Source organism: Cnephaeus nilssonii (genome assembly GCF_951640355.1).
Source record: "Cnephaeus nilssonii genome assembly, chromosome: 2".
Lineage (NCBI taxonomy): Eukaryota > Metazoa > Chordata > Mammalia > Chiroptera > Vespertilionidae > Cnephaeus > Cnephaeus nilssonii.
In genome coordinates this window covers 113,655,319-113,682,183 of record NC_137073.1, presented here as the reverse complement: position 1 = coordinate 113,682,183, position 26,865 = coordinate 113,655,319, and the positions used below count along the sequence as shown (strand labels likewise).

General features: G+C 41.0%; 1 protein-coding gene across 1 annotated transcript in view; it reads right to left on the bottom strand.

Annotated features, from left to right (window-relative positions):
- The window catches only part of NDUFS4 (NADH:ubiquinone oxidoreductase subunit S4), a 68,226-nt gene that overhangs the window by 10,692 nt on the left and 30,669 nt on the right, over positions 1–26,865 (bottom strand). Inside the window, exons 2-4 of the mRNA XM_079791642.1 lie at positions 25,924–26,002; positions 6,139–6,311; positions 3,450–3,523 (exon numbers count right to left, since the gene is read on the bottom strand). Coding sequence (XP_079647768.1) covers positions 3,450–3,523; positions 6,139–6,311; positions 25,924–26,002 — 326 coding nt within the window. The remainder of the gene's footprint in view (positions 1–3,449; positions 3,524–6,138; positions 6,312–25,923; positions 26,003–26,865) is intronic.

Here is a 26,865-nt window from a genome sequence, read left to right as displayed (position 1 = left end):
GAGGACTTTCCCAAGAGATAAGAGTGGCTTCAAATTCTTGAGTAGAGAAATACATTTTAGAAAGTCAGTAATTTCACCAGATATCAGTGTCCATTATGTAGGTTTTGTGCAAAGCAATGGGGACAAAGCAGTGACTAAGACAGATATAAATCCTGCTACCTCGTTTGTTCAATTCCTGATCCACTGTGAGCCTGGAGTTTTATAAGGTACTATCCATTATGCTTTTTCAAGTTATTCTGTCTATTGGCTGTGATAATGTTCCCCAATTTTCTTCCTGGGGAGACAGACATCAGATTGGAAAAGCACCTGATTTCAAAAGCAGCAGTGGCTAGTTCACACCTGCAGTTCACATGACACCTGTAGTCATGTGCCCCTGCGACCACACAGAGAGACACTGAGAGAGATGTACCAGTTCAGTAGATTTCCTGTTAGTAAACTCAAGTTTCAGACCTCAGAGGATGATTTGCTACAAGTAGGATGAGCACCAGCAGAACCGCTTTTGATGAGCTCTCATCAGTGAAGGGACGTGAACAGGGCCCCGATGTGCCACCTGGGCCGGGGTCATTCTGAGCTGAAGGCGATCCAGCCCAGCAGAGACCGAAACACGCCCCGCCCCGCCCCCTTAGCCACCTTCAGGTAGGTGGCCGCTCCCAGAAAGACAGCGATTACTTCGTCTGAATGACCTCCCTGCAGGGCGGGGCAGACATCTGCTCGTAGAGTCCTGTGAACTACTCTCCTCCCCGCTTGAAGCCCGGGCCCTATCCCACTCCTTCGCTCAGGACGGCACAGAAACCTCAACGCATGACCGGTCCTGGGCCTCACCTTCTAATGGACCCTGTACGTAATGTTTACATCTTTCCCTCCTGTCAGTCTTTCTTATGTTAATTTTAGTATTAGAACCTAGAGAGGCATTTTTTTTTCCCTCCCCAACAGTTTAATAAAGACAGCAATGTTCATTTTAAATCAAAATGATATTTTAAAGACTAGGACCACTTTGAGAACAATTATGCCATTAAAAATTGTCAAAATTGCCAAAAAAATTGTTAATCAGGAATTATACTTATGTCATTTTTTAAAAGTTTTTAAAAGTCTGCTACTAATAGGATAAATGTATATACTATTATATAGCTATGTTCTAAGCACTTTACTTTTGCTTAATGCATTCAATCCTGACAATTCCCACTATACACAGGAGAAAATGGAAATACAAGGTCTACAAATAGTAAGAGACCAACATGGATTCACACCCAGGCAGTGTGGCTTCAGATTCCTGGTCATAAGTAAATGATACTAACTTGGGGTGAAAAGCAAATATAAATAACTGGTGTAGTTCTTTCACATTTACATGTCAAACTTGTTAGATAACACTGATAATCTTTTATACTTATAGTAGTGGCCCGGTGCACAAATTCATGCACATTGAAAGAAAATTAATTAGAAGAAATATTTTAATATTGCTATTCGCCCTTTCTCTGTAATAGAAGTGTCAACCAAATTCACGATCGACAATGGCATTTGGAAACACATGCGTGCAATTGATATGTATCACACATGCACAAGTCAACTTAGCCCTTTATAGATATAGAATAAACCTGCTGAATTAGACCTGCTTTCTGATGTAGCTAAACTTTTTCCAGCCCAGTGAAGCACCACAACTTCTCTTTCAGGTAATTGTCAGCAACATAACAGTAAATATCAACACGAAGCAGATTATTATTACATATGATGCAGGGAGAACAAAGGGTGAAATATTTAACTGCAGCAGTGTTTGACTATATTCTGTGCAGTGAGAAAACCAAGGTCCTCGATTTCTTACTTCTTTTCAGTCAGGTCAAGTTACTAAGCTTTCTAAATGTCCATTTTCTGGTTAATGAAAAGAAAATAGGATTCCACTGAGTCTCCTATCTCCCTACTCCAATACTTCTGTGAGGATCAAATGAGATGAGGCATGGGAAAATGCTTCACAGACATTTGGTTACAGTGTAAAGTGTTTGCACCTGGCTATAAAGCAAGTCGTGTTCCTGGGCTAAAGAAACTGCAAGGAGGCTAGTCACTAGGGAGAGGAAGCCTGGCGTTGCTATGTGACATCATTACCAAGATGGTTGGACACTTAGCATATTAGCCTTCCATATATATACATATACACATATACATACACACACACACACACACACACATGCACACACACATATAGATACTCCCTTATAGTAGACTGCTTAAATAGGTATTATTTCATTCACATAGGTAACTAAATTAGATTAAATTCAATCTGACCAACGAGAACATCAGAATGCATTAGGTACAAGTGTATAGTAGTGCATTTCAATCCTAAAGAGACGAACAGCAGAGAGCATTGCCAGGTGTTTATTGTGCACTGGACTAGGTACACCATGAAATAAGACTGCTATTTCAACATGAAATTAATTCAGAATCGTGTAGCTTCAAAATGGCACACTTAGGATTAGAATTCATACTGGCCTAACTCCAAAGTCTCTTTTCACTACTGTGTTGCATAGCTTAACAACAGAAAGAGGAAAACAGAAAGACATTTTGTATTTTCTTGATAGCAAGATCAACATAAACCAATACAGTCACGAGCCGCTTAACGCTGGGGAGGGATTCCTTCTGAGACACGTGTCGTTGTTAGGTGATTTCCTCACCGTGTGAACATCCCAGAGACACGTACACAACCTGGATGGTGCAGCCTGCTGCACACCTAGGTGGTATGTACAGCCTATTGCTCCGGGGCTGCAAACCTGTAAGCATGTGATCATACTGAATACTGTGGGCACTGTGCCCGCACACAGAAAAGGTGCAGGGAAAACACAGTACAAGAGATACGCAGCGCTCAGCACAGACAGTGCAGAGGACGGGAGTCGTGCTGCGCGGGTGAGCGAGCGAGAGGCCGTGGACATGGCTGTGCACGCCTGCAGACCTTGACAACACTGTGCACTTGGACCACGGTTATAAAATGATGCAACCAGACGATCAAGAGGGAATATGACAATGATAACTATTTTGAAATAACTGAAGAGCTATTAGGTGGAAGAGGAGACATGGGATTCTGGCTCACAGTAAGAAAGGCAATGATAAAGAGGTGTCCAAACTGAAAGGCTCAATGAGAATGTACACCAGACGCCAGAGGTTTGCAGAGGGACTCGCACACGGGCAGGGGTTGGACAGCAGCTTATTCCCCCCTCTTCTTCCGATAGAGCACTTTGGCTTTCCCAGGCTTTGTGGGCATTCCGTGTTAGGTTTTTTTTTTTCCTTTTTTTTGGAAGGGGGTGTCCTCCTGCTGTAAAATTCTTAAAACCAGTGGATTAGGTAACATTGAAAAATTTATTTCTACTCAAATTCTATATCCCTGACTGGTTCTGATTAATGTTAAGAACATAAACTCATATCTTCCTTTTATTTGTTAGAGTCCAACAAAAACAGACCAAACGTACCATTTTTTTCTGCGAAGGCCATTGCATCTTCTTTGGTACTGAAGGTTAGAACCATGTTGGACAAGGGATCAGCCCTGAAAGAAACAATTTTTTTCCAGGATTTAACATTAAATTTTGGCTGAAAAAACAATTAATAAAAGTAAATATGTTTAGAATATAAACAATTGCTATAATATCAAATAAGAAGAGTCTAAATGAGACTGTATATTCTGAAGGGGACCAAAAAGGTTTGCCACCCCAAAATCCGTGCCTTTTGGGATGCTGATTTTAAACCGGTCCCTGTAAAACACAGACGCAGACAGAAGCTTTGACCCTTCCTTCCTGCATCTGAGATGCAGATGGAGAGGCTGCTCCGGAGGAAGTCTTGGGTGTCTGCATTAGACTCAATCCAGTTCACTGAGGATGGTGGTGGGAAGGCGCAGGCAGGCCTGAGAGCTGATCACACGCGCCCCAGTCTCTGGGTTACCTGGCAGGAATTAGTCTGCCATGTTTGTTTCACTCTTCCTCAATTACCTGTAAATCACTCATTTTGACTTTTGAAATCTAAGATTCTGTCACCCCTTTTCTCATTTTCCAAAATGACATGTATACCCCAAAATGGCATATTAATAAGTCAAAGGTTCACCAAAAGACATGTACAAGAATCTTCATCTTAGCATTATGCATAATAGCCCCACCAAAAACTAACCAAACGCTATCAGTAAACAGTGCAGTGGATGAATTTTGCATAGAGATGAACACATTAAAATGTCATGTGACTTAACAAAAGATAATCATAGCATTTCAACCATTGGGTATGGACAAAGTTGTTCCTTATAAATTTCTTTAGTCTCTACAAACATGTGATTTACAACAACACTCCATATATTATTCCATAAAATATAAAATCTAAAGATACAAAATACCTAAAGTTGTGCCTCTCCTTCATTTTGCCAAGCAAAATGTAACTCTATTTAACTGTCTTTTAACAAGCACTGTCCCAGTTACACAGACAGGAGGAAAGGTGATGTCACCTTTCCTGAGCCAGACAGCTGAAGCTGGTCCCTGCCTTCAGCAGCGCCTGGACACACGGCGGAGCGGCAGTCTTCCCGCTTTCTGGCTGCTTCTCTAGCAGCAGCAGCTTTTATTCAACTCGAGGCAGTCCTGCTGGTCAACATTTGGGCCACATTCCACAGTAGAGATTTAGGTCACTGATTTCATTGGGGCCACAGAATTTATGACCACTTTTTTCCAAGCGCACTGCGCATTTATTAGTCACAAATCTTAGAAACTTACAAGTTTCCTTCAAAATAGCCAGTACCCAATCTTAACCTAGTCTTCTCCCCTTACAAACAAAAAGAAGTTTTAATTTAAAAGTGAAGTGTTACTAATTATTAACACTATATACCCAGTGCATCTCAAACGGCTTGGGGAGTGTGCTAACGCGCTCACAACATCAGCCATTTGTATCCAATAAAGAGTACTCTGAAAACAACTGTCCATGGTTTATTTTAATACATGAATAGTAAACAGGTATCCTATATAATAAAGAGGTAATATGAAAATTGACCATCACACCCTCACAAGATGGCTGCCTACAACCAGGCTGGCAGGGGGGTTAATGAGGGACGACCAAATGACTGAACAAGCAGGCTGTGTGGGGCCAACAGGCCGGCAGGGGAGTTAGTGAGGGATGACCAAACGACTGAACAGCAGGCTGCATGGGGCGACCAGGCCAGTGGGGGGCGGGGGGGAAGCCGTGAGGGGCAACCAGGCGAGCAGAGGGGGCAGTTGGGGGCGACCAGGTTGGCCGGGGGGGGGGGGAGGCAGTTAGGGGCAACCAGGCCAGCAGAGGGGGCAGTTGGGGGTGACCAGGCTGGCGGCGGGGGGGAAGGGAGGGGGCAGTTAGGAGTGATCAGGTCGGCACGCAGAGGTAGTGAGGGGCAATCAGGCCAGAGGGGGGGGAGGGCAGTTAGGGGCAACCAGGCAGGCAGGCAGGTGAGCGATTAGGAGCCAGCGGTCCAGGATTGTGACATCCCCCGAGGGGTCCCAGATTGGAGAGGGTGCAGGCTAGGCTTAGGGAACCCCCCCCCCCCGCGCCATGCACGAATTTCATGCACCGGGCCTCTAGCATTATATATAAACTAGAGGCCCAGTGCATGGATTCCTGCACGGGGGGGGGGGGTGCAGGGAGGGGGCTCCTCAGCCTGGCCTGTGCCTTCTCGTAATCCAGGACCCCTCAGGGGATTTCTGGCTGCTGGTTTAGGCCTGATCCCCACAGGCCGCCAGGGAGGAGCCCAAGCTGGGCCAGGCGCCGCACTGCTCTTGGTCATCCTGGCCCGTTGTGCCTGCCGCCACTGCCTGCTGCCGTGGAGTCAGTCAGGAGAGGCTCCCGCCGCTGCAGCTGCACTTGCCAACCATGAGCCCGGCTTCTGGCTGAGCAGTGCTCCCCCTGGGAGTGCACTGATCACCAGGGGCAGCTCCTGCCGTGAGCGGCTACCTCCTGGTGGTCAGTGCGCATCATAGCGACCAGTCGACCGGTCGTTCCAGTCTTAATGGTCATTTAGTCTTCTCTATATATAGACATGTCTACATCATAGAACACAGTGATACCTACACAAAACTACACAAAGCACTGTACATGAAGGAGTGTTAAAATCTACCCAGAAAAAGAGCTGAAAAGCTCTTCAAGTAAAACCAAAGCACTCACGTGGACGCCCAGCCCATCAGAGGGTTCTCCCAGCGCTCCCTGGTGTCGAACTCCATCTTCCACTTCTTGGTGTTGTTCACCCCAGACTGCATGTTGTTGCGCGCAGCAACGAAGATCCTGACTTTCCGGGTTTTGATGTGCTCCTCGGGGACGCCAGTTAAGGTCGTGATGTCCTACAGAGAACGCGCAAACACGTTTCTGATAGCTAGTGCTTATTTGTAGGACCGCTCTAATCAATGCTATGGACCAAAGGATTAGCACAAATACTTAGTGCTGCAATATGTATTGGGAAAACAGTAAGTGTATCTCTGACTCAACTAGTCTTTCTATCCACAGATTAAAAACACAATTCTTTAAAGTTATTTTAGCTGGCAATCAATCCTCTGCTTAACACAGTACCTTTCTACCTGCACCAATAATTAAGTATGGTTACATTGTCAAAACTTGTGTTTGGAGGAACTATAAAAATGATCCACATAAATATTTACACAAATATGTACTTGTAATACTTGCCTACATTTTAAAAAAGTATTTTATAGAGGATAAAATTAAAAACAAAATGAGTGCGATTGGTACATACTTTTAAAGATATGAATATGTTTTAATTGTATTTTTAAAATACATTTTTATTGGTTTTTAGAGAGGAAGGGAGAGGGAGAAAGAGTAAGAAACATCAAACCCTGCCTTGTACACACCTATCACCAGGGATGCCTGAACCCCAGGCATGTGCCCTGACCTGGCATCAAACCAGCAACCTTTGGTGCATGGGTTGACGCTCAACCAGCTGAGTGAGCCACACCAACCAGGGTTTAACTGATCATTTTAATTGTCAAGTTCACATCAAAGAAAAGGAATTTCCAGTATAATTACATTTAGTGGCTTCCTAAAACATATTCCTTAACTCAAAAGCTTGAAAAGGACTCAGCTCCTGGGGAGTCCTTAATACTTATTTCCGCTTTTGAATTCAGTATAGTTTTGTAATCTGTCATATTCACTTATTATTCAACACTCTGTGTCTTTATATTAATATGTACTGTTTCCAAAGTTACAGTGTAAGCTTAAGCTGGGTACAGAGAAACAACGTTACAAAATTACGGGGTGAGGCCTCTTTTCCGAATTGCACAGCAGCCTGTCCAGTCTGAGCGGAACCCCTAAGAACCAGACGACACATGGGCTGCTCTCTAAGGAAGATCCGCAGGAAAGGAAACACGACAGACTCCCGTACCCCGAGCACCAGGCCCTCGGGAAGGTAAGAGCACAGAAGCAGCCTTTTTCCTCATAAACTTCAGTGAGTTTACACAGGAACTTACCCAGTAACTTAAAACCAATAAGCTTTTAAAAGTGGAAAGTTAATTCTTGATTTGTACTATCTACTAAAGTGCAAAGTTTTTTAGGATGGAAAGACCCTTTAAAAAAAGAAACTACCAAATGTTGCTAAGCTCTTTATATTTTGAACTCCTAACTACCAGCTTCCAAAAATTATGGCAATTATTTGTCGATATCTTCCCCCAATTGAGAGCAGAAACAAACGGGTTTCTGAATTCCAAAGCGCAGTGTCGGCCACACAGCCTGCACGTAGGGCCGTGCGCGTAGCTGACACAGAGGCCCAAGCCCCAAACTCTGAGTCCCGCAGGCACGCTGTCTAGACAAACTGATTTCTCACACTCGTAAAATGCATTACGACACTCTATTGTTATCATTTCATCCGCACAGCGTCAGCCAGTGACAGAAGAACCTGTCCTTGAAGCGACATTTCAATGGGAAAGCTCCCACTCCAAGATTCTATTAAAACAATGCAATTCTTGAAAAGAACCGGGAGGCACTGTGTTGAACTCTTTACTTGTGTCGTCAATGCTTTGCTTTACCTCAAGTTCTCAATGGCCTACCTGTGACTCAACCTTTGCAATAAACAAATAAATAAATACAATCTGCAAGTGCTTTAAACTCTGCTGAACTAATAATATTCTTTTCTCTTGTCTAGATTTCTACTTGTGTTGCACTAGATCATCTGTCATTTTTTAAAGCCTACTTAGAAAAGAGAGAAATGCTCTGAAGATGTCAATATTGCCTTTCACAGATTTCTCATTTTATTGGTAAAACAGAAAACCATAAATAATAATCCACATGTTTTCTAGGATTACAAAACCTTCAATCAGATAAGGTATGAGAAGCCTTCAAGGTGGCTCTTAAGGAACCTCAAAACTCACCAGTTGATAATCTTCTGTAAATTCTAATAAATCAAGTTACTTTATAGATAATATACACACACCTACTGAATTTTAAAACTTAAAAATTTTAAGCGGTTGGGTCAAATATGAAACCTATATTCCTATTATTAAAGAATGTTACTATCTCAATAGACTAAAGTTTCAGAAACACAATCTCATGTAATTGTGCCATTTTAAAATAGTGACGAATCATGATTCAGAGATGAAAGAGCATTCCAACAGAATCTGCTACTGCAAAGATGCATCTCCCACTTCCAAAGTCCTCTCTCAGGCATCTTCCACAATTTCTAACTCTGTGAGCCAAGCCTGACCTTCCATGCCACAAGTGTGCTTCAGTGAAAGAGAAATGTTAAAAATCACTAAGCAAGTAAGAAAGTATATGCCAGCATATGTAAGTGAGCTTTATTCTTTCAAATACCAACTTTCACTATAAAATATTAGTTTTCCACATAAAAACTATATGATCCGGTTATCAACTGTTCCCATTTATCTTGTGTGAATTCAACTTTTTTTTTTTTTAAACAAAGGAAGCAGGGAACAAGCAATGGGAAGTTGGTGTCAAAATGCAGACAAACCTCCCAGCAAGCCTCTTGCAACCACCCAGGATTTAGAGTCTTGCGGGCCTCTCTCTTTTCAATACCAGAATTTCACACATTTCAATGACTATTATGACTTCAAAGAATCAAATTTTCATCATTGTCCGTCATCTGGCGGTTGGTTTGTATAAAGGAGTCTTCTGCATGCACTCCACACAAAAGCCTCCTTACTTTTGTGGCTCTATATCAAGAGTAAAGGTTTATTTGTGACAGTCGTGTCTTTGGTAAATTAGGGTAACACTGAGGGAGTGCAGCTGCTCGGCAGGAACCTCCTTTTTGGCACCATTTCACTTAAATAAAAACTGAATAATTAGCTTCTGCCTTTATTAAACCACAAAAATGCCACTGGCCTTCGTAATTACTTCCGGTTGCCCCACCCACTTAACCTTAATAGTTTACACTTGTCATAAAGAGAAATAAATAAAAAAGGTTTTTGCCAATGGGTAAATTTTTGATAGGTCTCTCAGTATACTCAAAAGAACCAAAATTTTTACCAGGCTTTTTGGGTAATAAGGGCGACTAAATTGCTTGTTATTATAGATCAATGCTGAAGAAGTTTTAATAGAGCACATACTGGAACACTACAAATATTGCTTATAGAAACTTGCTCTGTTGGAGGCTACTGGCTACCAATTATGTGTTTAAATTTATTTTAGAGCTGAACTGATCTAAATTTTGTGATTGTATTTATATTCTACTTCAACCATGAAAGAAGTTAAAAGGAAAACCATCTTAGATCTGTAATAAAATCTTTAAGTACCCTACAGATGCCTAACCCAAGAAACTCATTAAAGGGTCTCATAAACAATAAAGGGCATTTTATAAAATAAATTTTAGTTTGAAAAATACAAAAAGCTGACAGCATACCGTGTGGATTTGCTCACCACATAGGAACTTGAGTCATTGGAGAGAATGAGTGGCCACAGGATTCAGATACCATCAGACTGAAAACAAAGGTGCCAGGAGATCCAACTCTGTCCGCCAGAGCAACACACTATTGTGGGAGTCCCACCAGGAAGGAAACAAGAGTTGCAATGTGACCCCCTTACGTCTTGCACACTGTAAGCTACTATGGAACCCAAAGTGAAGTTTTAAATGGAATGTTGCTAAGATAGAAAAGATCATACAAATGACTATCATATAACGAGCAGGAAATCAAGAAATTGAGAGCTGTGTCTCCTCCCAAACTACGGTCACACCCAGATGACCCTTGTGCAGAGGACAGGTGCAGCAAGGGCTAAACCAAAGGGCCGAGTCAAAACGGGTCAGAACCCCACTCACAACTCGGGCAAATGAAGACCTCTCCTAGCTCAGCATCTATAAAGTCAATGAAATGAAGTATAACAAGGACTAAGTGATGTATGCGAAGTGCTTATCTTGCACAATAAAAAGAATGTGTCTCTTTAATTCAACAGATATTTCAGTACCTATATGTATTAGACCCTGAACACAATGCTCAACGTACAGACATGACCTCTAGGCTCTTAAAAATCACTACTGAACTTTTGAAAAAGGAAAGAGTGAGCAAAAAGTGGGTGTCAGATGCAGAAAATCTTCCTTGAAAAATATGAGTTAGTCATTAAAATACAACAAAGGGTTATGCAATCAGAGTCAGTAAGTTGCTTCAAGTTTAAAGGAGAGAACAACATAGTTGTTCTAAGTAAGGGCTGACTATTCCATTTCTTGTGTATGTCAAAGCACTGAGTACAATATATGTTAAATAAAGTTGTTTGACTAAGTATACTAGGTGTACCAGTTAATAATGCAGATTTTTTCAATAGATGGAGTTACACATATGTTGATATATATGCGATTTGATATGTATGCTATTTTGTTGTACTGACAGCAAGCTTCAAAACCTCATATGTCAAATTTGCTGAAGGTGTTAACATCATAGATATTTTTACGCTTAAAAATGTCGAATTTCGTGCCAAAAAAAGAGCATTTGTGGGAAGTTTTAATTCATTACTTTATTTTGAAGAAAAGTGCTGCTGAAAGGTATCGTATACTTCGGGAAGCTTATGGTGAACATGCTCCATCTCAAGATTCTTGTGAACACTGGCTTAAATGCTTTAAAAGTGATGATTTCAATGTGAAAGACAAAGAACGACCAGGTCAACCGAAAAAGTTTGAAGACCAACTATTACAAGCATTGTTGGATGAAGATGCGTGTCAAACTCAAAAACAACTTGCACCGAAACCGGTGTGGCTCAGTGGATAGAGCGTCGGTCTGCGGGCTGAAAGGTCCCAGGTTCGATTCCGGTCAAGGGCATGTACATTGGTTGCGGGCACATTCCCGGTGGGGGGTGTGCAGGAGGCAGCTGGTCGATGTATCTCTCTCATCGATGTTTCTGGCTCTCTATCCCTCTCCCTTTCTCTCTGTGAAAAATCAATAAAATATATTTTTAAAAAAAAACAACTTGCAGAAAGATTAAATGTTGCTCAGCAAACATTTTCCGATCGTTTACAAGCAATGGGAAAGATTTTAAAGGAAGGAAAATGGGTGCCACATCAACTGAACGAAAGACAAATGGAAAATCAAAAAGTCATCAGGAAAATGTTGCTTCAACGGCAAGAAATAAAATCTTTTTTGCATCAAATTGTGACTGGCGATGAAAAGTGGATTTATTTTGAGAATCCCAAATGCACAAAATCATGGGTTGATCCAGGTCAACCATCAACATCGACTGCAAGGCCAAATCGCTTCGGAAAGAAGACAATGCTCTGCGTTTGGTGGGATCAGGAAGGTGTGGTGTATTATGAGCTTCTAAAACCAGGTGAAACAGTTAATACTGATCACTACCGACAACAAATAATCAATTTGAACCACGCTTTGATTGTGAAATGACCAGAATGGACCAGAAGACACGGCAAAGTGATTTTGCTTCATGATGATGCACCATCACACACTTCAAACCCAGTTAAAGACACGTTAAAAGATCTTGCCTGGGAAGTATTAACCCACCCGCATTATTCACCAGACCTTGCTCCTTCAGATGACCACTTGTCCCGATCGATGGCACACGCACTTTCTGAGCAGCACTTCAAAACGTACGAAGAAGTGGAAAATTGGGTCTCTGAATGGTTTGCCTCAAAACAAGAAAAGTTCTATTGGGACGGTATCCACAAATTACCTGACAGATGGGGAAATGTGTAGCTAGCGATGGGCATTACTTTGAATAAAGCACTTTGATGTTTCTCTTGAAATTATCCTGTTTTCTTTGATTACAAAATCCGCCATTATTAACCGGTACACCTAGTACAACCATATCCTGAAAAGCCTATGACGCATAACAGTGATGGAATAAGGTATGATTTACCTTCATTCACTTCAGTTCAAATAGAAGATACTGCTATGCCAAGTCACCAGGCCAGGGCTGAATTCCAGAGGTTTCTAACCCGTGCACCCGGAGGAGGGAGGTGGGTAACTACAGGTCATACTATGACATACAATACTGGCTAGGAGCAGGGAGTTACGTCTGATTCAGACAGACCTGGAGGAACCCACGCTCCACCACTTGCCTGTGTGGTACTGAACAGGGTCAGTGGTTGAGCATCGAGCTATGAACCAGGAGGACACGGTTCGATTCCCGGTCAAGAAACAAGCCCGGGTTCCCAGTGGGGGGTGTGTAGGAGGCGGCAGATCCATGATTCTCTCTCATCATTGATGTTTCTACCTCTCTCTCCCTCTCCTTTCCTCTCTGAAATCAATAAAAATATATTTTTAAAAATAGGTTATAAGTGACTAAAGCAATTCTCATTGGAATGACAGTTATATAGCAATACATTCAATACAGACTGAGCCACAGCAGACGACTGACTATCAGAATCTATGCAGAGTAATATCATAAATGACTTAGTAAACTGCTGTGAGAAAAGGCAAGCTACACAAGAGAAATGGTTAAATGCCAATGATACATGCGCAAATATACACAAATGAACACACCTAATGTAAGGCCACTGCAATTAGGGCCAATATTTTGCTCCAAGATCCCCTAGAACTCAGCATCTGAATAGCAAATGTGAGTCAGAACAGTATTCTTTTCAATTAATTCAGATTCAATTAAAGATAATTATAATATAATGTTTAAATCATAGCATTTCTCCTTCCAGTTAGTAAATGTCTTCAACAGTCCTGTATATCCCCCAGAAAGGGAGTGGGGGGGGGGGTGAGGTTAGGGGAGGGAATAAGACCTAAGAGAAAAAAGCAATTGGAGAGTAGGGCCAGCTTTGCCTCTCCTCATCATTTTGGGAGGAGAGGAAGAAAAAGGAAAGAAAGGAGGAGGAGGAAAACGCTGCAGAAGTCTGGGGGAGAGGAGAGGAGGGGAGGAAGAACACCAGGGGGTAGAAGAGACGCAGAGGAGCACCAAGAAGAGAAGAACGGTAACCGTCAAAATATTGGCCAGAAGCCAGAACCAGCCAGCCAGGCAGCGGGGGAAAGGAAAGGAGGGAGGGCTGAGGGGGGGGGGGCACCACCAACAGCCAGGAAAGGAGGCGATGACTGTCAGCTCCACTGTCAGCAGAGGAAGAAGGGAGGCCAAAGGCAGAGACAGACCCCAGCAACAGAGAGAAGAGGGAGGAGGGGGCAGAGGCCAACGGAGTCCCGGTCAGGTAAAGACATGGCCATCGCCCCCAGCCCGGACACCAGCTGCAAGGCCGGAGCTTCCACAGGCTGTGCCGGTGTCAGCACCACCTTGCGGACAGCACTCAGCCCTCTCTACGGACGCCCCTTAGGTGGTGGTGGTGGGTGTGCAGGGCCATGGAGACTGCGGGATTAGAGGAAGGAGGGGAATTCAAGATTCCAGGTCCCAATATGCCTTTATCAAAAAGCAATTTCAAAGTCAGAAGTTTAACAGAAAAATCACTGACCTGCTCTACCGTACCGTACGTAAAATCTCAAGAAAATGGGATCCTTCTGCCGGGGGAGGGGGAGCACGTGCAGGGCGGAGGGGCCAATGGGGGAGAGGGGACACCTGTGATACTCTCAACAATACATTTTAAAAACTGGGACCCTTTCTAAAAGGTAGCTGTTAAAATGTAATCCCTTGTACAAACCTATAACAATAATTCCACGAACACCAGAAAAGCCCTGCTTACCTCTCTGACCTCACTGGCCTACGCGCCCGTTCTCATCGGCCACAGCGTCTCCCTCCTCTCAGCCAGTCTGCACTCGCGTTACCTTTCCCTCCACTGGCATCTGGCCACGCCAGGCAGAGGCCACGCCAGCCATACTTGAATATTTAATCCACTGTAATGCTAACGAAACCAGGAACCTTATTTTACTTTTCCAGATGTTAAACCTCAAACTACTCAATTAGGTTGAAAAAGCTTTTAAACTGTTAGATGTTAATTATAATGATACAGACGCAGTAGTCACCGTAATACATGCCAATCAGTCCACTGATCAGACCCTCAGGTCTTACATTTAAATGAGCGCTTTCAGCCCAACATTTAGTTATACCTGTGTCTGCATGCTGCTCAGAGAAAGCCAAGACCATTCTCAATGCCTATTTCATTGGAGGCATTAACATAAAAAACCTTCAATAACTAATATGTAATATACTCAAAACCGCAAGAAGCGAAGTATTAACCATGACACAGAACTGAGCAGAAAGCCCACTCACACTTGTGAACAGGGTGCTGGACAGAGGCATGTGGGAGGCAGAGCGCACTGCGGACAGCAGCCCCCCTTCTCCTACGAGTCCTCACCATGGGCCATGGGCGCTGTGAAGGGGGAGGCGGGGCACAGACTGAGCCACAGCAGACAGGGCCGGACACAGAGGCAGGATGGGCATCCCCAGTCTCCACTTCCGGGCCGGCATTCTCCCCTGCGCTCCACCGCTCTTCCCAGACGTGCGCGACAGAAGGAGGAAAGGCTTGTCGGGGAAGCTGGCACCCCCGTTTTCCTCACTTCCTCTCACCCCTGCCTTCATGACGACGCTACTGTAAGATGATGGACATGAGGCTTAACAAGTTCAAGGTGGGGATTTGGATGAATTCTTGAGTTTTGAAATTATCTGACAAGCCGGCCAATTAAAAGCAAAATACTCTCTTTCTACTACCAAAGAAAGAAACAACATAAAAACCAACCTACAAAAGAAAGCCAACCAACCAAACAAAAAATTTAAAAAATTTAAAAAACCCACCAACCTACATTCAAATACAGTATAAAAGAAAACATCAGGCATCTACATACTCTGATATAAACTTTGATGACTCATTTATAATTATATTCAGTTAAATGGATAAAATTACACAACCAATTTCCAAGGAGACAATATACAGCTTATGTACTTTGAACTAATTCAAGAATAATAATGTATCTTCACATACAAATTGTATAATCACTAGAAGGACAAAAATGTAACATTCAAATGATTAAATATTATCAATTCTACTTGGAGAGCCCAAGCTCCTCAATAAGAACAGACAAGCTTTTAAACCCTTGAAAGGATATTGTGTGGCGTGTCAAGTACCCCCCACAATACCCATCCACAGCAGGTAGTAAAGCGGGAAGGAGTGACCAGTGACGGTCCTTACAAGAGACACAATGGCCTGCGACACAGCACCAGCTCAGACCTCTAGGCATGAGAGATGTTGTGGCTATTAAGTCCAAACCTTTACTGTACTTTGCTAATTGGTACACAGAACTTTAAAGCGTTTGAAAGATAAAACACTCCAGTTAGTTCGATTCTCCAGTCCTGTTCAAGCTGTCTGCGTAGAACAAAGAGGAAAACAAATTGGCTTTAATTGCTAAAGAATTGCAGATAATGGAGATGGCTGAACCTATGGAGGAAAGATCTTTTGTTCCTTAAACAATTTTAATATAGAAAGATCATTCTCTATTTAAAGTCTCAATGGTCCTTGTCTGCATATAAAACCTAACATTACCATTCATTTCCTCCATAACTATTTAATAAGTACAAGTTTTTTTTACAGTGTGATAATATGTGAAAATACTTTAATGGATTGTATTTTGGAAAATAAAGTTCTATACTTATCAATATATTTTATTTTAAACAATTATATATAATTAATGATCTGACTTGTTTTAATCAATGTCAAATGCAAGTTATCTGAAGTTGTTTTAATACTAATGATACGTCATTAATGAGTACAAATATTTCTAGTTTAAATTATCGACCAATTCTAATTAGATACATTTTCAGTAATTTTAAGAACATGTTTAACCATAAACATAAAAACAAGCTATTTTAGTATTGGTTCATATGCTCAGGTATATGTGTTGTGTGGTAGGAATATTACATACAATTTAATCTTCTATACATAAGCAATCTTATGTTGTATAATTATTGTTATTGGTTCAGAATACAGTTATTAACTTATCTCAAAGGCACATAAAAAACATTTACTTCTAGCTATATTAAGTCTTAACGTTTTTCATTACTTGCGTTTTGTTATGTTTTAAAATAAGTATCTCCCCTTTTAGACTTGGAAAAAAGCCAATAAAAGAAAGGCCATTTCACTATAAAATTTACACTTCCAAAATCATTAGTCATTACTTCTTCCTTAAAAGTTTAAGTAACAGTATTGCTACAATCTTAAAGGCTATCTACCAATTTTTTTTCTCAGTAGCTTGTAGGTAAAAACCAAGAGAGACAAGTACATTATAAGTTTTTTAAAAATAAAACTCTACCTCAAACTAATTTTTATAATCAATGCTTTTTCTCTTTTTATTTTAATAGTCTCATCTAAATACAAGAATATAAATAAGTCATCTTATTTTTACTACTACATTGAAAAAATGTAGACTGAAAAACATGAAGAAACATTCCATATTTAGTGAAAGTCTTGAAAAAAAAAAAAAAGAAGCCCACATGCTCAACTGCCACCCTGAAAGGCTCTCAAAGGCTGCTATTCTTTGATGTAAAATGAAATACTACTTAGTGAATAAAACATAAAAAACTCCTGTCTACCCTTCAAAGAGACATATCCTTTGACCCAGTGCTCCAGACTAAAGCCTTGAAAGTTTTGCACAAGAATGCTGCAGAGGAAAGTCCAGACAAAACAGACACTTGAGATGCTAGGAGGCTGCATAACCCCAATCACAGACACTACGCCTCCCAATAATCTAGCAGAGACAGCGCCGCCGTCCACCAAGAGAAAGTAATCTCTCCAAAGGAAAACTGACCCTTAAAAAGCAAGCAGTCAAAGCAAATGGAAGCCTTTTAACTCAGGGTTATCTTTTTGTGCAGGTCACCTCTTAATGATCCATTTTTAATTCGAGTTTGCAGACTTATAAAAAGTTTTCATCTATAAACTTTCAGTATGTTAGGAAGTAAAAAAACATAAAACTAGAACTTGTGTAGCAAATATAATCGTTTTATTTTGGAAGGCTTGCAAAAATATCACTAATTGTTACAAATTTCTTATAGCAAGTTCAAGCAATGAAAAAATTGAAAACCTACTAAAGTGACAAAAATTATATGAAGTAACTTGTTGCTGCTTGCAGACATTCTAAAACAGCAATATTATCACCCAGTTGGCTACGTGTGCGCTAAATCCACGTGCTTAATCGAACAGCAATAACTTATTGCAAGTATCAACAAGTAACAAAGCTTTAACTGCTGTGCCATTGCTGCTGGGAGGAAACTGTCAAGCAGTAAAACAACCAATCGGCAACATTCAAAGCACTGACTACTTTACACGCACACCTAATTTTAAAACACAGGTATGAATACAGGCTATTTTAAATCCTGACAGGATTTATATTAAAATGCTTACTGTAATTTCTCAAAAAAATCATAGAAATGATAGCCAGTCTTTCCCACCCTACCTATTTGAGATTTACAGACTGCTAAATAGAGTTTCCTTTTTGATACACATTTATGTTGAGGATGCATGTATAATTACTATTAATTTAAAACAGTTGCTGCTTAATAGTTTATAATGAAATGACCAGGCACCTAACTGAAAATAAACCATTGAAAGTGTCAACATAAACACTGAAGCATAGCCTGGCACACATAGGTGCTCAATACATGTTTATTGAATAAATAAGTAAATAATGAAGGCTAGATGGCAGCCAACTTATTTTACAAAAGTAATATACTAATGTCCAAACTCTTAAGGCGTATTTCACCTTATTTTTACTACTACATTGAAGTAATTCTTACAATTTGAGGGGATTTTTCTATCTTTTGTATTTAAATTTTAACTATGGTAGTAGATACTTAATATAAGGTGATTGTGACAAACAGAAATTAGTATTTTAAAAATGATGACAAAGCATTTCAAAAACATACCCATGTAGGTCTCATTCATGCTGTAGTTGTTTTATGGGGAGTACTTACTCAAAATCTTTAAAGAACAATGAATAGTCAACTTCTCTATTTTGAATAATCCACGTGAATATAAAAAGACAACATGCTCTCATCAAATGTGCTGAAAGGAAACTGGGGAGGGGGTGGGGGTAAAGGGAAAAGGTTTCTCTCTTAATAAAGCACAAAGGCAAAGGCATTCTTCACCCAGCCTCCACAGCACAGCAACCCTGCAACAAAACCCAGGGCCACGCAAACAGCAGCTGTAAGCTCGCCTTCTTATTTGCAGGAAGTATCACGGATTTGGAAATAATAATGGTGCAAACACAAAAAGGTTTTTTAAACATTGTGCTTCTACATCAATTGACAAGATTATTTTAAGATGCTGCCATCTACTCTTTTGATATTTAAATTTTTATTAATTCTGACAGTAAATGAAAAGGACATTAGTTTATACACAACAGAGAAGACATTCTTAAAACTGACTGATTAGAAATGTACCATGTGCTGTGCTATAGGACTCACTAATAGCAATCTATGAAATTAGGAAATACTACAATTTGTTCTCTGAAGATTTGTTCTCTATCTGCCAACATTCTATACAGTTGAAAATGACAAGGCCTGGCCAGGTAGCCAGGTGGTCAGAGCATGGTCCGGATATGCCAAGGTTTCGGGTTTGATCCCAGGTCAAGGCACAACCAATGAATGCATTAATAAGTGGAATAACAAATTGATGTTTCTGTTTCTCTCTCTTCCTCTTTCTCTTGATGCTTCTTTTTCTCTCTCTCAAATAAATTTAAAAAAAGAAATGCAAAAGTAAAATGAAAGGATAGATTATTTACACTGGAAAATGCTAGGCAGACTTCTCCCCTTTACATTTTATGCCTAAAAAATATAAGGTACCTGTTATCAATACACAATTGATACTCAAAATAAAACATCTTTTTCTTTGTACTTATGATACTGACATCGATGAAATACTATAAAAATTCCTTTAATTTCTGATGTTCTATATATTAAATTCTGCCTGTAAAATGTAATAATAAAAAAAAGTAAACTTTTTATTTGGTAACATGCCCTCTGAACTATCTGAGAATAACAGTTAAAATAATAAACAGCATATATGTAAGATGGAAGAAATGAAACATGACTGGCTACAGAACAAATACAAAAGGTCTGGGTTTTAGCTCTCCATGAAATCCACCTAAGGAAGTCGTATGAGAACATAAGCTTTAAGCTGCCTTCCTAGGACTGCTGAGATGAGCAGGGATGGAGGCCATAATCCCCAGCATGCCCTGCCACACATCTGTAGTATCACAAGAAATCCTGGCAACAACAGTGTAAAAGGGATTCAGTTAAACTGCAAGGTAATCAAGATGATGAATTAACTAGGATCCATGTGACATGAATCAAAGCCCTGGGGATGTTTAAACCAAAAAAGAAGACTTGGGAGAATGATTCTCAAACATTTTGCTCTCAGAGCTCCTTTACACTCTTAAAAATTACTGGGTGGTGGGCACACAATGCAATCTACAGACGATGAATCATAGAATTGTACACTTGAAAACTATATAACCTTATTAACCAATGTTATCCCAATAAATTTAATTTAAAAATATATGAAATAAAAATAAAAATTATTGGACCCAAAGAGGTTTTGTTTGTATATCAGCATATATTTGCCATATAAGAAATTTAAATGGAGAAAAATTTAAATATATACTTACTGTAGTTTAAAATGATAATAAACCAATTATATATTAATAGGACATTATTATAAAAACTAGAGGCCTGGTGCATGGAATTCGAACACTCGGGGAGGGGGGTGTCCCTCAGCCCAACCTGCACCCTCTCGTAGTCTGGGAGCCCTCGGGGGATGTCCAACTGATGGCTTAGGTCCGCTCCACGGGGAACAGGCCTAAACCATCAGTCGGACATCCCTCTTGCAGTCCAGGACCCCTTGCTCCTTACTACCCGCCTGCTCACTGCTCCTTACTGCTCGGCTTGCTGCTCCTTAGCACTGTAGTGGAGGCAGGAGAGGCTCCCGCCACCACCGCTGCGCTTGCCAGCCATGAGCCTGGCTTCTGGCTGAGTGGCGCTCCCCCTGTGGGAGCGCACCGACCACCAGGGGGCAGCTCCTGCATTGAGCATCTGCCCCCTGGTGGTCAGTGCGTGTCATAGCGATCGGTCATTCCACTGCTTGGTTGATTTGCGTATCAGCCTTTTATTATATAGGATAATGTTGTTATGCATATTTTCAAAAGCTAAAGAATTTAGTGAGAAGAGGGGCACTGATACGTGTTTTTGAAAATCTCTAATGAATAGCTTAACACAAGACAGGTTCATTCTAACATCTGTTCTTTTGTTCAAACTATTGAACTAAGCTATTTTGGTTGAACTACATGAATAAAATTCATCCTAAAAGAGACATGTAATTAGAAAAGGGAGCAATATTTTAATAGCCTTAATATTGTCATACTCACATTAAAAGCATTGTTCTCTCTTGCACTGTAAAGTTTTACCCATGCATGGTTTTATAACATCATATATTGCTCATCTGGAAAGCACTGGTTCAGAAGAGGTATGCCAATCTTCCTAATATTAGTGCATTTCATTACCTAATCTCCTAAATCACATTCCTGAATATCACCACCAGTAGCATCACAACAGTCTTTATTGGAAAGTTGTCAGGTTCAATCAGATTAGCAGCAGAATCAAGTTCTAAAATTCTCATTTTACTTGGAAGCTTGAAGTTTATCATGGGTAATGCTTCCTTGAAGTAGCAGGTGTATTTTCTAGAAAACGTCTGCCGTGTGCTGAAGACTGAAAAGCCACACTGTGTCATCTGTTACTGGTTTTTCAATTAGAGGTACTCCATGAAGAAAGTGGCCAGCTTCAACATGCAACAGCAACTCAACACCACAAGCAGTTGTCCTTAGACCCAGAGATACTTGGGGACATGCAGCAGAAGTGTCTTATGCACAATACTTCTTGTTTAGCCACACGGAAAATGAAAAGATGAATATGCAGGGTGGAGATTTTCAAATATTAATCATTTTTACTGCTTCATCAAGAATGTTAAGTGAACCTGACTTTAAGAAGCCTTTGTCTGATTAGGAAAATAGCCTGACTCTGTAGACCTCCTACAAGGGCTCTGGCTCCCGCCCAGACCACGCTGCGTACCTCTGTCCTGAGGAGAGCTTGCATCTCCCCTCATGCCCCCAGCCCTCACCCTCCAGCAAATTCAGCTTTTATTGAGTTGACTACTTACTAGAGTCCCACATAAGATTTCTCTTGAATAAAAGGTTGAAAAATTTTTAAATGAAAAATAGATTCAATAATGTAACTAGGTAACACCTAAAGCTACCCTCTGGTTTTAAAATAAAATAAACACTAAAACTAACCCCAAATTAAGTTTAGTCCACATGCTTAAGACCTAGTTCACATGCTTAATAGGCATCACCTGTATTAATTTTTAAACTACATCACATAAGATATCCAATAGAAATCATGAGAATGCCTAATTCCCTTACCACACAATTAAGATTCTTGCTTCTGTCCAATTTCAGGTACACATATAACTAACTAAAGGCCCGGTGCATGAAATTTGTGAACTTGGGTGGGGGTGGGAATCCCTCAGCCTGGCCTGTGTTCTCTCGCAGTCCAGGAGCCCTTGGGGGATGTCTGACCGCCGAGGCAGGAGAGGCTCCCGCCACCGCTGCTGTGCTCGCCAGCCATGAACCCGGTTCAGGGCTTCTGCTGAGTGGCGCTCCCTCTGTGGGAGCGCACTGACCACCAGGCGGCAGCTCCTGCGTTGAGCGTGTGCCCCGTGGTAGTCAGTGCACATCACAGCGACCAGTCGTTCAGCCGTTTGGTCAATTTGCATATTAGCCTTTTATTATATAGGATGTTGAGTGGTTAAGAAAAATGGTATCCTAAGTTAATAAATTGGTTTATAGCAGGCGTCCTCAAACTGCGGCCCGCGGGCCACATGCGGGCGTTTTTGCCGTTTTGTTTTTTTACTTTAAAATAAGATATGTGCAGTGTGCATAGGAATTTGTTCATAGTTTTTTAAAACTATAGTCTGGCCCTCCGATCGTCTGAGGGACAGTGAACTGGCCCTCTGTTTAAAAAGTTTGAGGACCCCTGGTTTATAGTATAGAATAATGACATTAAAATGCAGTTTCCACATCTTCTTTTACGTCACCTTTTGAAATATTTTCATCATTAATACTGATAGGTATTTTTAGAATCTTTTTTTTCCCCAAAATGCAAATCTAATCAATTCCACTTGCTCAAAATTGCTGTAAGTCCCTCCAGCCACTGGTCTTGTCATTACCTACTAACTGAAGCCTCCATCTGGTAGTATGTAGGAACACGAAGAGCCAAAACCCTTATTAGCACTATGTTACCTACGTGATTATTTAATGCCTTTGTTTTAATATAAACGTAAATGAATGGCTATGGGTTTCAGCTATCCATATTAAATATTACCTCAATAACTATGAATAATTACACATAAGACCTCAATAGACTTTAGCTGGAATATCAAACCTACATTTTGACTAGCACACACTTCAAGAAAGACATAACAAAGCTGGAGAAAATCTATACACGGCAACAAAATTCATTAAAAGTATGCAACTGATTTGTGAGACAATTAAAAACACAACACTCAAAGCAGTCCACAGCTCCTGGTGTGTTGTCTAGAGCAACAGAGTGGTGTCTGTTCTGACCTCTGTTCTGACCCATAGCGGTGCCTGTTCTGACCTCTGTTCTGACCTCTAGCGGTGTCTGTTCTGACCTCTGTTCTGACCTATAGCGGTGTCTGTTCTGACTTCTGTTCTGACCTATAGCGGTGCCTGTTCTGACCTCTGTTCTGACCTCTAGCGGTGCCTGTTCTGACCTCTGTTCTGACCTCTAGCGGTGCCTGTTCTGACCTCTGTTCTGACCTATATCGGTGCCTGTTCTGACCTCTGTTCTGACCTCTAGCGGTGTCTGTTCTGACCTCTAGCGGTGTCTGTTCTGACCTCTGTTCTGACCTATAGCGGTGTCTGTTCTGACCTCTGTTCTGACCCATAGCGGTGCCTGTTCTGACCTCTGTTCTGACCTCTAGCGGTGTCTGTTCTGACCTCTGTTCTGACCTCTAGCGGTGTCTGTTCTGACCTCTGTTCTGACCTCTAGCGGTGCCTGTTCTGACCTCTGTTCTGACCTATAGCGGTGTCTGTTCTGACCTCTGTTCTGACCCATAGCGGTGTCTGTTCTGACCTCTGTTCTGACCTATAGCGGTGCCTGTTCTGACCTCTGTTCTGACCTCTAGCGGTGTCTGTTCTGACCTCTAGCGGTGCCTGTTCTGACCTCTAGCGGTGTCTGTTCTGACCTCTGTTCTGACCTCTAGCGGTGTCTGTTCTGACCTCTGTTCTGACCTCTAGCGGTGTCTGTTCTGACCTCTGTTCTGACCTCTAGCGGTGTCTGTTCTGACCTCTAGCGGTGTCTGTTCTGACCTCTGTTCTGACCTCTAGCGGTGTCTGTTCTGACCTCTGTTCTGACCCATAGCGGTGCCTGTTCTGACCTCTGTTCTGACCTCTAGCGGTGCCTGTTCTGACCTCTGTTCTGACCTCTAGCGGTGCCTGTTCTGACCTCTGTTCTGACCTATAGCGGTGCCTGTTCTGACCTCTGTTCTGACCTATAGCGGTGTCTGTTCTGACCTCTGTTCTGACCCATAGCGGTGCCTGTTCTGACCTCTGTTCTGACCTCTAGCGGTGTCTGTTCTGACCTCTGTTCTGACCTCTAGCGGTGTCTGTTCTGACCTCTGTTCTGACCTCTAGCGGTGCCTGTTCTGACCTCTGTTCTGACCTATAGCGGTGTCTGTTCTGACCTCTGTTCTGACCCATAGCGGTGCCTGTTCTGACCTCTGTTCTGACCTCTAGCGGTGCCTGTTCTGACCTCTGTTCTGACCTATAGCGGTGCCTGTTCTGACCTCTGTTCTGACCTCTAGCGGTGCCTGTTCTGACCTCTGTTCTGACCTCTAGCGGTGTCTGTTCTGACCTCTGTTCTGACCTCTAGCGGTGCCTGTTCTGACCTCTGTTCTGACCTCTAGCGGTGTCTGTTCTGACCTCTAGCGGTGTCTGTTCTGACCTCTGTTCTGACCTCTAGCGGTGTCTGTTCTGACCTCTAGCGGTGCCTGTTCTGACCTCTGTTCTGACCTCTAGCGGTGTCTGTTCTGACCTCTGTTCTGACCTCTAGCGGTGTCTGTTCTGACCTCTAGCGGTGTCTGTTCTGACCTCTAGCGGTGTCTGTTCTGACCTCTGCATCTTCAAACTAGAGAGAACAGAACTTGGGAGCATTCCTCGTAAACTGTGAAAATCTTACAGAGTAAAGCCCACAACACTGGAGCAAGAAGGTATTCTCTTGGGGCTTAATGCAGTAGAAGCATTAAAATAGTTCCCTCATTCATTAATGGACACAAGGCACGGGTAAGTCCTCCTCTGACACAGCTGCCTCAATTCGTTTACACCTGAGGAAGCACATGCTAGGTGAGGGCCATTTGAAGCACCGTACATGGTACTGAGTGAAAAGCGGGGGGATTGGTACCAGCAGCTGGGCAGAGTGAACGGAATCTAAATGCCCTGAAGCAGAGAACAGAACAGCAAGTCCCAGGCACAGAGTAGCTGCAGCAAAGGGGAGCGAGAGGTGGTACGAGATAAACCTGGAGAGGAAGACCTCAGACCACGTCAGGATTTTAACGTTCACTCGTCTTACGTCACTAAGAAGCACCGTAGATTTTTCAGAAGAGGATGACAAAAGCAGCATTTTAATAAACTATTTTGGGTATCCTTTGGTTTTAAAGTTCAAATCAACCAGCCTTAAACATAAGATATTTAGGGATTTCCTTACTTTTTCCTTATCTATTTATTTCCCTATTTAGATCTTTAATGGTGGAAATAGAAACCTAAGTGTGACCTATTATTTAAATTATGCTCACAGGCTCAAAATTGAGCAATAAAAGAATATACAACGATTAGAAAGGGAGTAGTTAAGAAACACACCCATATATTTGGTAATGGTAAGCCAGATAAAAATGAAAATACGACTACACATTTTAACTGGAAATCTTACGACATTTACAAAATGTATGTTATATAATATAAGCATCAATAACAAGCTGAATCTAAAATGCCACCACACATTGAAAAATTTTATGTCATGGTTACCAAAATTCTATTTGTTGTGAAAAACATTATTTATTTGTTGCTAGTTGTAATCTCTCATGTGTAATGTGAAAAATGGATGCATATACACAAAAACTGATTCCAGAAAAACTCAATATACTTAATTTTAAATAGTACTGGTACCTTACAACTTAATTAAATAGTATAACTGAGAAAATAAAAAATAATGCATGCATTATAAAAATAAAAAATGTTCTAATTGCTACTTATAAACACCAAAAAAATGGAAGCCTTTTGTAATTTTAATTTCTCAATATTTGTATGACTTAATATTTGTGTATAATGCTTAACATAAATTATCTTTATCTTTTTGTGAGAAATATTTCTTAAATTTACATACAATCTAGACAAATTCACATCACTTTCCACAAAACACCCCTCTTAAAATCTACTGTACAATAATAACCCTGAAGGCAGAATCCTAGCAGTGTGTATAAAAAATTCTTACCAATTTTTCATCAACTGTTATGAGTTGCGCGTCTCGAGTCTGGTCCTGTGCCAACCTCCATGTGGAAGTGCTCAATGACCTGCAGTGCAAGATTTTAAATTAAAAAATGATCCATGCACTGGGACAAGGGAGGCAGACAAATATTACAGAGGCAAGCTGCTTGAACAATACTGTCTTATAAAAGAGAAGGAATAGAAAGAGAAGAGGTCACCAACATCCTTTTCCTCCCCCATTAGTTGAGTGTCGATCTATGAACCAGGAGGTCACAGTTTGATTCCTGGTCAGGGCACATGCCTGGGTTGCGGGCTTGATCCCCAGTGTGGGGCATTCAGAAGGCAGCCAATCAATGGTTCTCTCTTATCATTGATGTTTCTCTCTCTCTCCTTCTCCTTTCCTCTCTGAAATCAATAAAAATACATTTTTTTAAAAAGTATATGTACTTTATAGATATTTTTCATAATTTTAAATTAATGTCCAACCAATCATAAAATAAAGCTATTATATCATTTTCTATAAACAGACAGCTATTATAAATAAAGACAGAGACAAAATATTCTCATATTTTATCAGACTATATTTATAAGGTAACACAATAAATAAAAGATGAAAGATGTTAAATAAAGTAATCCTAGCAGAAAGAATTAAATATCACAATTAAAACTTTTTATAAGAAAAAAAAACTTTTAAGATAGGCTAGATTGCAAAGAGAGCACATATAAGGATTTTTATTATTTGAATAAATATATTCACATAATTTATTTCAGGAAAAACTGCCTAAGTAAAAAGCACACACAATATGTGCACACATATATAAATTTATGTATGACAGGGGGGCGGTCATTTAGGTCACTAATCCCTAAACACGGAGACAGCAATTATTTAAAAAAAATCAAATCTCAGATGTGGGAAAACATTTTCCTCCAATTGTAGATAGTTAAAGGT